General features: G+C 37.9%; 1 protein-coding gene across 8 annotated transcripts in view; it reads right to left on the reverse strand.

Moving 5' to 3' along the window:
* Positions 1-12,516, reverse strand: part of ANKS1B (ankyrin repeat and sterile alpha motif domain containing 1B) — a 1,427,494-nt gene that overhangs the window by 428,244 nt on the left and 986,734 nt on the right. For all 8 annotated transcript variants that reach the window (XM_056798687.1, XM_056798689.1, XM_056798691.1 and 5 more), the window contains one exon: positions 9,819-9,917. In XM_056798687.1, the coding sequence (XP_056654665.1) occupies positions 9,819-9,917 (99 nt within the window). The remainder of the gene's footprint in view (positions 1-9,818; positions 9,918-12,516) is intronic.

A 12,516-nucleotide genomic window follows, 5' to 3' on the forward strand; every position in this document is an offset into this window, starting at 1 on the left:
ACCTCCTCACCTTCTATTCCCTTGATTCCATTTCCTCCCACCTTATACAGGAGCACAACACTTTGATCATCCTCTCTAATTTTCCACTTCACCTTGCCTGACTACTTCCTTGATCCATTTCAACATACTCAAATTTCTCCATGGTTTTGAAAAAAAGCATTTTACTTTACAGTCCCCTCAAGGTACTGCCCCCCCCATCCCTTTTTACACCAAAATCTGCTTATCTATACTAGCTGATCCCACTTCTCCTTTCATTCATTTCTCAGCTCCATGTGATATGTCTTCCAATCTCACTATTCATCTGAAATTTTCCTCACGAATGCTACCTTGGGACCAATGATCTTTCAATTGAAAAAACCCAACAGCCTCTTAGTTTTCATGTTTCTTGACCCCTCTGAAGTATCTGATTATGCTGATCCTTTAATTTAATCATTTCTGTGGTTTTTTTTAATGTGTGTGTGTGTGTGTGTGTGTGTGTGTGATTCTGGTCTTTCATGGTTCTTTTTCTTATCTGATCTTTACATTCTTAGTCTCCTTTGCTCATCATTTATACCTGTACTCCCCTAAATATGTCTTTAACCTAATGCCAGAGCCTTAAGTAAGACTTGATTCTTCTTCTCTTTCCCCTCCTCTCTTCTCTTTCCCTTTCTCTTCTTTTTTCTCTCCTTTTCTATATTTTCTCCTCTCCTTTCTTATCTTCCATATTTCAATTATAATCTTTATGCATATTATGCACATAAAAATCTATATATTCTGCTGTCAGCTTTTTCTCCTGAGCTTCAGTATCTTATCACCATCTACCCAGTAAACATTTCAATCAAAAGGTCCCATAGATACCTTAAATTTAGGACATCTCAAACAAAACTCATTATTGACTCTCCCCCTTTCCTCCAACAAAAGACACTTTCTATTTCTGGTGAGGGAACTACTATTCTTCCAGTCACCTATGTCAACAATCTTGGAATAACTGTTGATTATTCACTCTCACTCTCCATTATCCCTCCAATCAATTCATTGCAAACTCTTACTGATTTTGCTACCATATCATCTCTTCTCTCTATCCCTTTTTTTTCTACTTATACCACACCCACCCTAATGGACTTAATTTACTAGTGATAGAAGAGGTATTCACAAATAACTATAAGTTCCCCAAGAAAAATATTCAGTTTTTTTTTCTAGATTTAAGGGAGGAAAATATCCTGAGGTAATATGGGGGAATGTCGACATCATCTGAAAGAAATGCAATTAAAACTAGATCTTGAAGGATGAGTAGACTTTGATAAGTGGAAAGTAAGTGAAGTATATTCCAGAATAAAGAACAGAGGGAGAAAAAGTTCAGAGGTGGTAAAGTAAGTTTAGATGATTTTATTGGTTTCAAGGAGATGGGTATTGAGAAAAAGGGAAGAGAGAGAGAAGGAAAGAGGTAAGGAAGGATGGAAAGAAAGATAAAGAGATAGAGAAGGAGAGAGAGGGGAGAGTAGAAGAAGAAGGAGAGAGAGAGAGAGAGAGAGAGAGAGAGAGAGAGAGAGAGAGAGAGAGAGAGAGAGAGAGAGAGAGAGAATGAGCCAAGAACTTTGTGAATGAAATGAAAGAATCTGGTCTAAGTTGTCAAAACATGTAAAGAGCAGGTATAAAAGTTTTTGCAAACAGGAATTTAGTTGGATTAGCACTTTTTTTCTCCAATGTACTCTTCGAAACCAGTTAGGATCATCCACGATATTCTTGTGTGCAGACTGAAGCAGGATGAAATGTAATTTGGAAATATTTAACAAACAAAAATATAATGGGATATAGATAAAATTAATATATGGATTTCTAAGTCTGAGACTATCAGGGATCTTTATGTACAGTTTGATGGTCTTGGTTTCTATTTAAATTTGACATCATTGGTCTAGAAAAGCTAGGAGTTGGGCGATGCCAGTCAAAGGAGATGCTCAGAAGACTCAATCATTGAATCACAAAATAAAAGAGTAGGAAAGGGGCTCAAAGATTACAGATAATTCTAACTATACATGAAAAAAAAAACCCTCTACAACAAACCCAACAATGAGAGCCTCCAGCCCCTTTACTTAATGAGGCAGAAGCTACCAAGTGCTGAGGCAGTTCATTCTATCTTGAATAGCAGCTCTATTTGTTAAGAAGTTCTCTCTTTCCAGAAGCCATTTGGACTGTCCAGCTAACACATATTATGCTTGCAGTCCACTTTAACTGCCAGATCATTTTCAGACAAAATTCTTGTAATCATTACCATTATCTGCTTGAGAGGATGAATTGCCTGAACTCAAGTAAAAACCCTTAGCTTCACCCCTATTAAATCCCATAAAATTCAGTTTAGTCTGATGTTCTAGTCTTAAGATTTTTTTTTGTTTCCTGATTGTTATACAGTGTGATACCTACGCCTCCCATTTTTTGTCATCTGCAAATCTGATGAGTGTGCCATCTCTGCCTTTTCCCAAGGAACTGATGAAAAAGTTAAACAGTACAGGGTTGAGAACCTGTTCTATTTTAAATTGTACTCGAACTCTGAGACTGCCAAGAGATTTATTCAGAAATAAGTTTTAAAAGCTAATTGCAAAGAAAAAACGTTAATTGCTCTGTTTTTGACCATTGGCCCTTATATTTTAATTTAGTTCAGAGTGGCATTTCTATTTCTGATGCTTCTCAGGAGCTAGTTGTTACATGGCTATATTTTGCCGATAGAGCTTGTTTTTCAAAGAAAATAAAACCTATTTTATTATGAATTCACTGGATTATCTGGAGATGCTGGAATACAAGTTTTAAAGATACAAAAATCAGAAAGGACTCATTTGAAAAAGTGCAGTCCCATTGTGAATTTAAGAAAAAAGAATACATAAGAAAAATTATATAATAAATAGAATTCTATTCACAGCATTTCTTAAAAGTTTACTATATACGAAGTTATATGCTAGTCTCTGGAGATACAAAGAGAAAAAGTAAGACTGTTCTGGTTCTCAAGGTGCTTACAATCTATTAGGGGATGGCAATGCATAAAAGAAAGTTCAGCTGTGGGATAGATGGCAGGGCCAGGTGTCCTTAAGCTCTTTTCCTACTGCTTGCCAATCCCAAGGAAAGAAAGACACCGATACTGATGTTTGCATGAGAAATTAACTCTGTACTTCTCAGGTTTTTAGTGACATAAGGAAGCAGGCTGGGGGCTGATGTACATGGCCTTGAAATAGGGAGAAATTAGCCTGGGTGGAGTGAGGGAGGCTGTGAAAGGAAGAGGGATTGGTTAAATGGTAAGACTGCACAATTTGGAAAGACTTAAGAACTCTGATCAGAAGAATACTGCTACAGCATGCTACCATGCTATCTTGTCACAGGAGGTGAGGACTAAATACAGAGTAGGAGACACATTTCAGGACATGACCAAGATAGTTATTTGTTTTTCTTGACTTTGTTGTTGTTCAGTTGTTTTATTTTTGTTTTATTTGGGGTATTATTGTGTATAATTGAAAATCTGTTGCCCTAAAAAAGAACTACATTTCCCAGGAGTCCAATGGGAACACATTATGTATTTCCTGAATACAGGGGATATTAGGCAGTGACATGGAGGGTCCCTTCCTCTTTGGCTTCATGGCAAGGATAGTGGTGGTAAGCGTGGGAGATTTTAAACTGGCTGATTAGCCATGGGCATGTGGTTTTTATTTTGTATCCCTTTTATTCCTTTATTTCTAATGATATAAAATATAATATTTATATTATTGAGATCTAATTTTAATTTTTACATTGATGGCAACCATTAGTTGGAGAAGGACTTCTCAAAATTTTTTTAAGATAGCCTAGATAATTTTTTTAAAGCCACGTTTCTCCTGCCAAGGTTTTTTGCCACTCAAACCTCCTCCCGGCCCTCCTCCCCCACCTTGAGAACTCCGAGGGAACTCCAAACTCTCTACCGAAGCTGCTGCCATGTTCCTGCTGATTAGTTTGTCTGTTTTTTTTCCTTTTCCTACTTTTTACCTGGTTGCCCTCCCTATTGGCCTAGCTGTTTTAGTTTGAGGGACTTAGCCAGGGATTCTTGGAGGAGAAAGGATAAGCCACTTCTTTCACCCATCTGCTTGAGCCAGTGTTCTTCACTGCTGCCTCTCTTTGGAGCTGCTGCCAATACTGCTTCTGTTCCTGATACTGCTTTCCCCTGCCCCTGCTCCTGCCCTGGCACCCACCTATCTTCTCCTTATCTCCTGATCCTCCAATCCCAGCCTTGATGGTCCTGCTGGGCTGCTGGTAGCTGCCACTTGGAACTCACAAACTGGGAGTCCTTGGAGCTGCTCTCCGGGAAGCTGGTAAAAACTGGGGTGAATTTTCCTTAGGCAACAATTAGTCTCCTAACTCCCTGTCCATGTAGCAGGGGAAACAAATAGCTCCCTGGCATTTTACCACTAGGGGAAGGGGAGGAAGGTTTCTCTTCCAAACAGGAAGTAAAATTGAAAGCATGGGGCACTATTTGAAAGAGTAGTGCATTACCTATATCAAACAGCTCCTAGTTTTAGGATGTTTTTTTCTTTCTACCATTCCTAGGTGCACTGTTCCTTTCAATTATCTTGCCTGAGATTCAGGGGAGAAATTCATCTCCCTATTTTCCATTTGGGCCTGCCCAGTCTCTAAGATTCAGCCAGTTTGGGATTCCTCAAAACCATGTTCTCCCTTGCTATGGGAGATCTCAGAGCTCTGACAAAAGGAATCTGAACAGATAGAGAAAGGAACTTTAAAGAGTCTGGAGGTGAATTTTTTTAAGCCTTTTTAGACTCCATTGTTTTTATGAAGGTCTCTGTATTTTATTGTATTTTACTGATGATTTGCTTTAAGATTTAATTTTGTTGTTTTTAAGTTTATATATTAATCTGATCAATACTATTCTATTACACGGAATCATTTTAATCTATGGTATTTTAGATCCAGAATGAACTTTGGGATGTGGTGATTTGAACTGTGTGTGGTTGAATGCATTTGTTTTTGTATGTATACTCTTATGCCAAAGGGAACTGCCCCCTAATTGGCTTTTTGTCAACGCACATAGCAATCATAGGTTTGTTTTTTTCCCTTTTATCCCCAAATTACTATAATTTAAAAGTTGATTATGTTAAATTATCAAATTGGGGAGACTAGTCCCCCCAATTGATCATCAGGGGGAATGTATAATTGAAAATCTGTTAGGCTAAAAAAGAACTACATTTCCCTGGAGCCCACTGATTTCCTGTCATTACATATTTTCTGTAGACAGGAGATATTAGACAGTGATGTGGAGGGTCCTAGCGTCTTTGGCTTCATGGCAAGAATGGTGGTGGTAAGCATGAGAGATTTTGAACTGGCTGATTATCCATAGGCACATGGTTTTTATTTTATATCCCTTTTATTCCTTTATTTCTAATGATCATTAATAAATCTCCTAAAATATAAAATTCTACATTGTTGTAGATTAATTTTAATTTTTACACTTGGCAGATATACTGGAATGGTTTGTCATTTTCTTTTTCTTTCTTGGCTATGCATATTTGTTAAAACAGTTGTGATTTATTTGATACTTTTTTCCAGTGGGAACAGATTGGAATCAGAAGAAAGAAATACTTGATAATCCTGAGAATTTAACTTTTAAAAGAGGAAATGACAATGTAAGATGAAAGACTTAAGAATGCTGGTCAGAGTAATAAGAAAACATGCTAACTACTCCCTGACTAAGAAGTTAGGGAGTATATTCAGGATGAGATCGATTTTTACATATGATCAATGCATTGTAGGTAGTAATTTGTTTTTCTTTACTATGAATAGTTATTATAATGGTTTGGTTTTTTTTTCCTGTTAGAGAATTATTCTTTTTTTTTAATAATATTTTATTTGATCATTTCCAAGCATTATTCATTAAAGACAAAGATCATTTTTTTTCCTCCCTCCACCCCCCATAGCCGACGCGTGATTCCACTAGGTGTCACATGTGTTCTTGATTCGAACCCATTTCTATGTTGTCAATATTTGCATTAGAGTTTCGTTTAGAGTCTCTCCTCTGTCATGTCCCCTCAACCGCTGTAGTCAGGTAGTTGCTTTTCCTCGGTGTTTCCACTCCCATAGTTTATCCTTTGCTTATGCATAGTGTTTTTTCTCCTAGATCCCTGCAGATTGTTCCGGGCCATTACACCACCACCAATGGAGAAGTCCATTACGTTTGATTATACCACAGTGTGTTTGTCTCTGTGTACAATGTTCTCCTGGTTCTGCTCCTCTCGCTCTGCATCACTTCCTGGAGGTTGTTCCATTCTCCATGGAATTCCTCCACTTTATTATTCCTTTGAGCACAATAGTATTCCATCACCAACATATACCACAGTTTGTTCAGCCATTCCCCAATTGATGGGCATCCCCTAGTTTTCCAGTTTTTGTCCACCACAAAGAGCGCAGTTATGAATATTTTTGTACAAGTCTTTTTGTCCATTATCTCTTTGGGGTACAGACCCAGCAGTGCTATGGCTTGATCAAAGGGTAGACATTCTTTTGTCGCCCTTTGGGCATAGTTCCAAATTGCCCTCCAGAATGGTTGGATCAGTCACAACTCCACCAGCAATGAATTAGTGTCCCTACTTTTCCACATCCCCTCCAACATTCATTACTTTCCTTTGCTATCATGCTCGTCAGTCTGCTAGGTGTGAGGTGATACCTCAGAGTTGTTTTGATTTGCATCTCTCTGATTATAAGAGATTTAGAACACTTCTTCATGTGCTTATTAATAGTTTTGATTTCTTTATCTGAGAACTGCCTATCCATGTCCCTTGCCCATTTATCAATTGGGGAATGGCTTGATTTTTTGTACAATTGATTTAGCTCTTTATAAATATGAGTAATTAAACCTTTGTCAGAGGTTTCTATGAAGATTTTTCCCAATTTGTTGTTTCCCTTCTGATTTTAGTTACATTGGTTTTGTTTGTACAAAAGCTTTTTAGTTTGATGTAGTCAAAATTATTTATTTTACATTTTGTGATTCTTTCTATGTCTTGCTTGGTTTTAAAGCCTTTCCCCTCCCAAAGGTCTGACATGTATACTATTCTGTGTTTACCCAATTTACTTATGGTTTCCTTCTTTATGTTTAAGTCATTCACCCATTTTGAATTTTTCTTGGTGTAGGGTGTGAGGTGTTGATCAATTCCTAATCTCTCCCACACTGTCTTCCAATTTTCCCAGCAGTTTTTATCGAATAGTGGATTTTTGTCCCAAAAGCTGGGATCTTTGGGTTTATTGTATACTGTCTTCCTGAGGTCACTTTCCCCCAGTCTATTCCACTGATATTCCCTTCTGTTTCTTAGCCAGTACCAAATTGTTTTGATGACTGCTGCTTTGTAATATAGTTTAAGGTCTGGAACTGCAAGGCCCCCATCATATGTGTTTTTTTTTTCCATTATTTCCCTGGGTATCCTTGATCTTTTGTTATTCCAAATGAATTTTGTTATGTTTTTTTCTAAATCAGTAAAGAAATATTTTGGGAGTTCAATGGGTATGGCACTAAATAGATAAATAAGTTTGGGTAGGATGGTCATTTTTATTATATTGGCTCGTCCTATCCATGAGCAGTTAATGTTTTTCCAATTGTTCAAGTCTAGTTTTAGTTGTGTGGAGAGTGTTTTGTAGTTGTGTTCATATAGTTCCTGTGTTTGTCTCGGGAGATACATTCGGTTTGTTTTTTTTCAATGAGGGTTAGAGTAAGAAAAAGAAATGCTTGATCATTTAAAAAATAATAAAAAAAAAAAGCAGAAAGAAGCAACTAGGTGGTTCAGTGGATAGAGAGCCAAGTTTGGAGATACAAGGTGCTGATATTTAAATCTAGCCTCAGACACTACTTAGCTGTGAGACCCTGGGCAAAATGCTTAACCCCAATTGCCTAGCCCTCACCACTCTTCTGCCTTGGAATTGATTTCCTTTTTAATTTTTTTAAAACCCTTGTTGTATGTCTTAGAGTCAATACTATGTATCAGTTCCAAGGAGGAAGAGTAGTAAGGACTAGGCAATGGGGATTAAGCGACTTACCCAGGGTCATACAGCTAGGAAGTGTCTCAGGACAAATTTGAACCCAAGACTTCTTGTCTCTGAACTGGGCTTTCAATCCACTGATCCATCTAGCTGCTGCCTATCCTCCCCAAGTATCAATTCTAAGACAGAAGGTAAATGTTTAAAAAAATGCAGCAGCAGGAAGGGCTATTGTGAGTGTGTAGGAGAAATGGCTTTGGCAAAAACAGAGAGAGAATTTGGGACTAAATATGGAGGTCAGGAATACTGAGCATGCCCTGCTAGGTTTCCAGATATTTAGTTGCAATCATAAAGGGAAACAGGAATTTCTTTCTGGAGCATCAACATTTTGAATTTGTTGACAGTACTTGCAGGCCATCAGCATAGTCAAATCCACTGAGCTTAGCACCTAGTTAGCAAGAATAATTTGTTAAAAATAAGAAACTACCAGATGGTCTGCTTCTTTCTCCTGACATCTGCTCCACAAATGAGCCCTTCCTTGGTTGCCCAGCTTCCCATGGTGAACTCCCCAGTAGCACAACCGAGAGAACATTTCATGTTCTTTGCCCCAAGAACATTTTTGCCCTTTATGCAAAAAGTGCTCTGTGTGGCTTCATTCCATCAGTAGCCAAGAGCTGAGAATAAGAAAGATTCTGAGAACATGAGAGAGTGGCTGGAGGTAAGAGACTGAGAATAGGCAAGTTTAGAAGTGTCCTGCACGACCCTGTAAGAGTAAAGTGGTGTGGCCACCAGGGAAAAGAACTTGTGAGCTGTTTACTGGCAGTTGGCCCCAGTGCTGCCTCTCTTGTCCACACACCAGTGTAGAATAGCTACCAGGCATATTTCATCTAGTATAATTTGGGTTTATCACAGACATAACTGATCTGGCTTTCAGATTTGTTTCCAAAGAGAGTCTCTATGGTGGCACCAAGTGATTCAACACACATCCCTAAAGCCAGATAATACTGCGATGTATTACCTTCATCAAATCTGCTACCATGACTGATGCTAGAGCAAATTTTGTTTTGTCAGGAAAATCAGACACTGAATTGTAAAAACCTCTTATCAAAGAGAGAAGGTTCCAGAGAAACCTTCTAGAATGAGCCACCTGGCTACCCCTTGTAATTACTTTGGATGAATTTGTCAATTTTCTTTTCACTTATTCTCATGGAACTACTTTAACATATGAAACTAGGAAGGTTCCCAGAGTGTAACAGAGGCATGTGACCAGTTCCTGTCTCTGAGGTTACATTTGAACCCAGAACCTCTCATTTCTAGGCATGCCTACCCACTTCTTAACAGAGTGGTGATAGACCCACAGGGCTAAATGAGTTCTTTTTTAGGGGAAATGGCCAATGCAGGAATTTGTTTTACTTAACTACAACTATTTGTTGCAAAAGTTTTGGTTCTCTCTATTTTAAGTAATAGGGGAGGTGGGAAGGAGAAAAATTGATTTGTGTTAATTAAAAAAATTTAACTTAAAAAGATACTTTTTATTTGAAATTCAGATTCACCATCTCTGAAAAAATTCTTCATATCAGGTAGCAGTTAGGTAAACCTGGGAAGTGGGGTTGGCTGGTCCCAAAGTGTAAGTTTATAAAAACTGTACAGACCCTTTCCATACAATGGGCACCATTTTTCATTTATTCTTCTTGGGAGTGGCACACATAAAAATGATTTCTTTTTGGCTGCAAAATTACTTGAAACCATTAGAAATTCAGATTAAAAGATAGGCAATGTGATAATTTTCTTTCTTATACTAAAAACATCAAGAGACATAGCCACTATTTGCAAAATGAAAGTGATCTTACCTTTGGAAGCAGCTGGATTGCCTGCAGAATTCTTTGTCTGTGTCCAGAATTAAGGATACCAATTTCCAACAAATCCTGATCCTCCATCACATTGCTTCCCTGAAATCAACAAGCAGAGAAACTGTTCAAGCTGGAATTTGAACAGAAGACTCCAGATTCCAAAATCCAGTGCTTTTTCCCAATACCACCACCTGAACCAGGGGGATTTCTTTAGTTTGCTTTACTTATTTCCTTGGAACAAGAGAGGTTTCTATGAGTAGGGAAGTAGTTATTTGGGTGGGAGTTATGTTTATAAAACAATTGCATAGCATCAAAATACTTAAAAATTATTTTAAAAACAATTGAGGTACAAATTGCTAAAGTTTATCCTCTGTTACAAAACACATGATGTACATTTCACATAGTTTGGAGAGCTTAATTATTTTTCTAAATGAATCAAGATTGGGGAGCTGGGTATGGAACATTGAGATGTCCTTAGGTTTCACAAATGAAGAAATGAACACATGAATGAACAAACAAGTAAACAGATAAGACAAAAAATAAATACAGATAACCTTCCACATTTTGACTTTCTCCATCATGGTTTTGAAACACTGTCTCTCAGCATGAGAAATTTAAAAGGAATTTTTTGGGAGTTTTGTAGAAGCCACAGTGTAAAGACCGTGTAAAGACCAGTAGATGACACAAAAACATTTAAAATGATATAGCTTATGACCAAATACTTAACCCAAATTTTACAATAATGAACTGTAAACACACCATAAGAGAAAAAAAAAGAAAAAATTCAAACATCTTTTCTGGTATGAAAGGAGGACCAAGAAATTTTATGTGGATTGTCCAGATTGCAAGGGCATCACATCCATAATTCCTGCAATGTAAAAGGATGGATACTTGTAAAAATTTCCAGCACCTTTTATTAAATTATTGAGTTTTCATTGGGTAGTGGAAATAAAATAGCTATGTTTCTAGGAGAAGTATGGTGTCTAGAATGAGAAAAGATACTGTACTTTGACCTGATCAGAACACAGTCATTTATCAAAGAACAATCTTTGATTAAGTGTCTACTATGTGCCAGGAACTGGACTAGGTCCTGAGAAAACAAGAACCGAAAAGAAATAATCTTTACTCTCAAGTAGTTTGCATTCTATAAAAGGTGATAGAATGTATATATGAATATGCAGAATATAATAAATATAGGGTATTTGCATCTGGGACCATGGGTCTACAGCTGGAAGAAATCTCAGAAGTCATCTACTCCAATTCCTTTATTTTTATAGGTGAGGAAACTAAAGTCCAGGAAAATTTAAAAAACTCCCATAGCGTCACACAGAGGTGGGATATGGGTCTCATGGTTCAAGAATCAGTACTCTTTCTTTTTTATTATTAGTATTTAAAAAACCCCATTATCTTCTGTCTCAGACTTAATACTGGGTATTGGTTCTAAGGCAGAAGAGCAGTAAGGGCTAGGCAACATGGTCAAGTGACTTATCCAGGGTCACATAGCTAGGAAGTGTCTGATGTCACATTTGAACTCAGGACCTCCTATCTCTAAGCCTGACTCTCTATCTACTGAGTCACCAAACTGATCTGAAATCAGTGCTCTTTCCACTGTTCTTCTATACTGACATTTCCTGGGCAGATTGGTATCCTTACCATGTAGGAATGAGGGAGAACAGGCAAACAGAAGTAGAATGACTGACAAGTGACTGATTGTAGCCTCACAGATAAAAACAAGTTTCACTTAAGCCTTGTATAACCTAACCTAGACTACTAAAATGTGACACTAGATGTATTTAGTAATCTTTAAAGTACTGTATAAATACTATCTGTTTCTCACTGTGAATGTAGCATGATGCTAGGGAAGGCTCTTTCACAGCTCTCAGCATTCCATCACATGCGAGTGCTCAGCTGCTCAGTACTTCTGGCAACAGCCAATCTGGAAATGAATTTTTCTGCACACCTGAGAGATTTAGTTAAACCTTTCGTTGTACAAAAGAGAAAACTGAGGCACAGAGAGAAATGTCCTCCATGTCAGACATGATATCCTTTAGGAATTAACCTTTCCATCTCTGGAACTCCCCACTGGAGAGTGCCATAAATGGTTCACTGAATCTTCAGGTGGTTCCAGGAACATGTCACTTGGCTCCCCTGTCATCTTTCCCAGCTGCCATTCAATACCTCCCAAAGCTCCCAGATTTCCAGTTCTAGAGCCTCAATCAAATCCAAGCTGCCACTACCAGAAGGCTATGTTGATCTATTCAGTTAGGGCTCCACTCACCACCCCTTTACTTTTCCAACCCAAAGCACTGTTGGTGTGGTTTTCTGTTATTGATGGATTATTCCTGGGAAGGGGCAGAGATAGTACGTGCTTAACACATCTAGTTAGCACTAATATCCAGGTCCCAATGAGTGCAAATAAAGGATCTCTGGAAGTGGCTACACATATTGAATTCACATATTTAAGTTATAATTATGTAAAATGTGGTCATTGGAGCAAGACCAATGGAAATATTGAGGGAAAATTTAAATAATGCCAACTACCTAGGAGGATTCATTATTTACACCCTCTTTGGTGAAGCCATGATGCGCACTTGGGGAGCTGCTCCAATTCCCCTCTTCCCAGCCCTGGAGGACATTTTTTGCATGTCCCACTCCTGTATCCAGTCACCCAAAGCTCCCTCAACAACTCTCTCCCATA

The sequence above is a fragment of the Monodelphis domestica genome, chromosome 5 (assembly GCF_027887165.1).
Source record: "Monodelphis domestica isolate mMonDom1 chromosome 5, mMonDom1.pri, whole genome shotgun sequence".
Taxonomy (NCBI): domain Eukaryota; kingdom Metazoa; phylum Chordata; class Mammalia; order Didelphimorphia; family Didelphidae; genus Monodelphis; species Monodelphis domestica.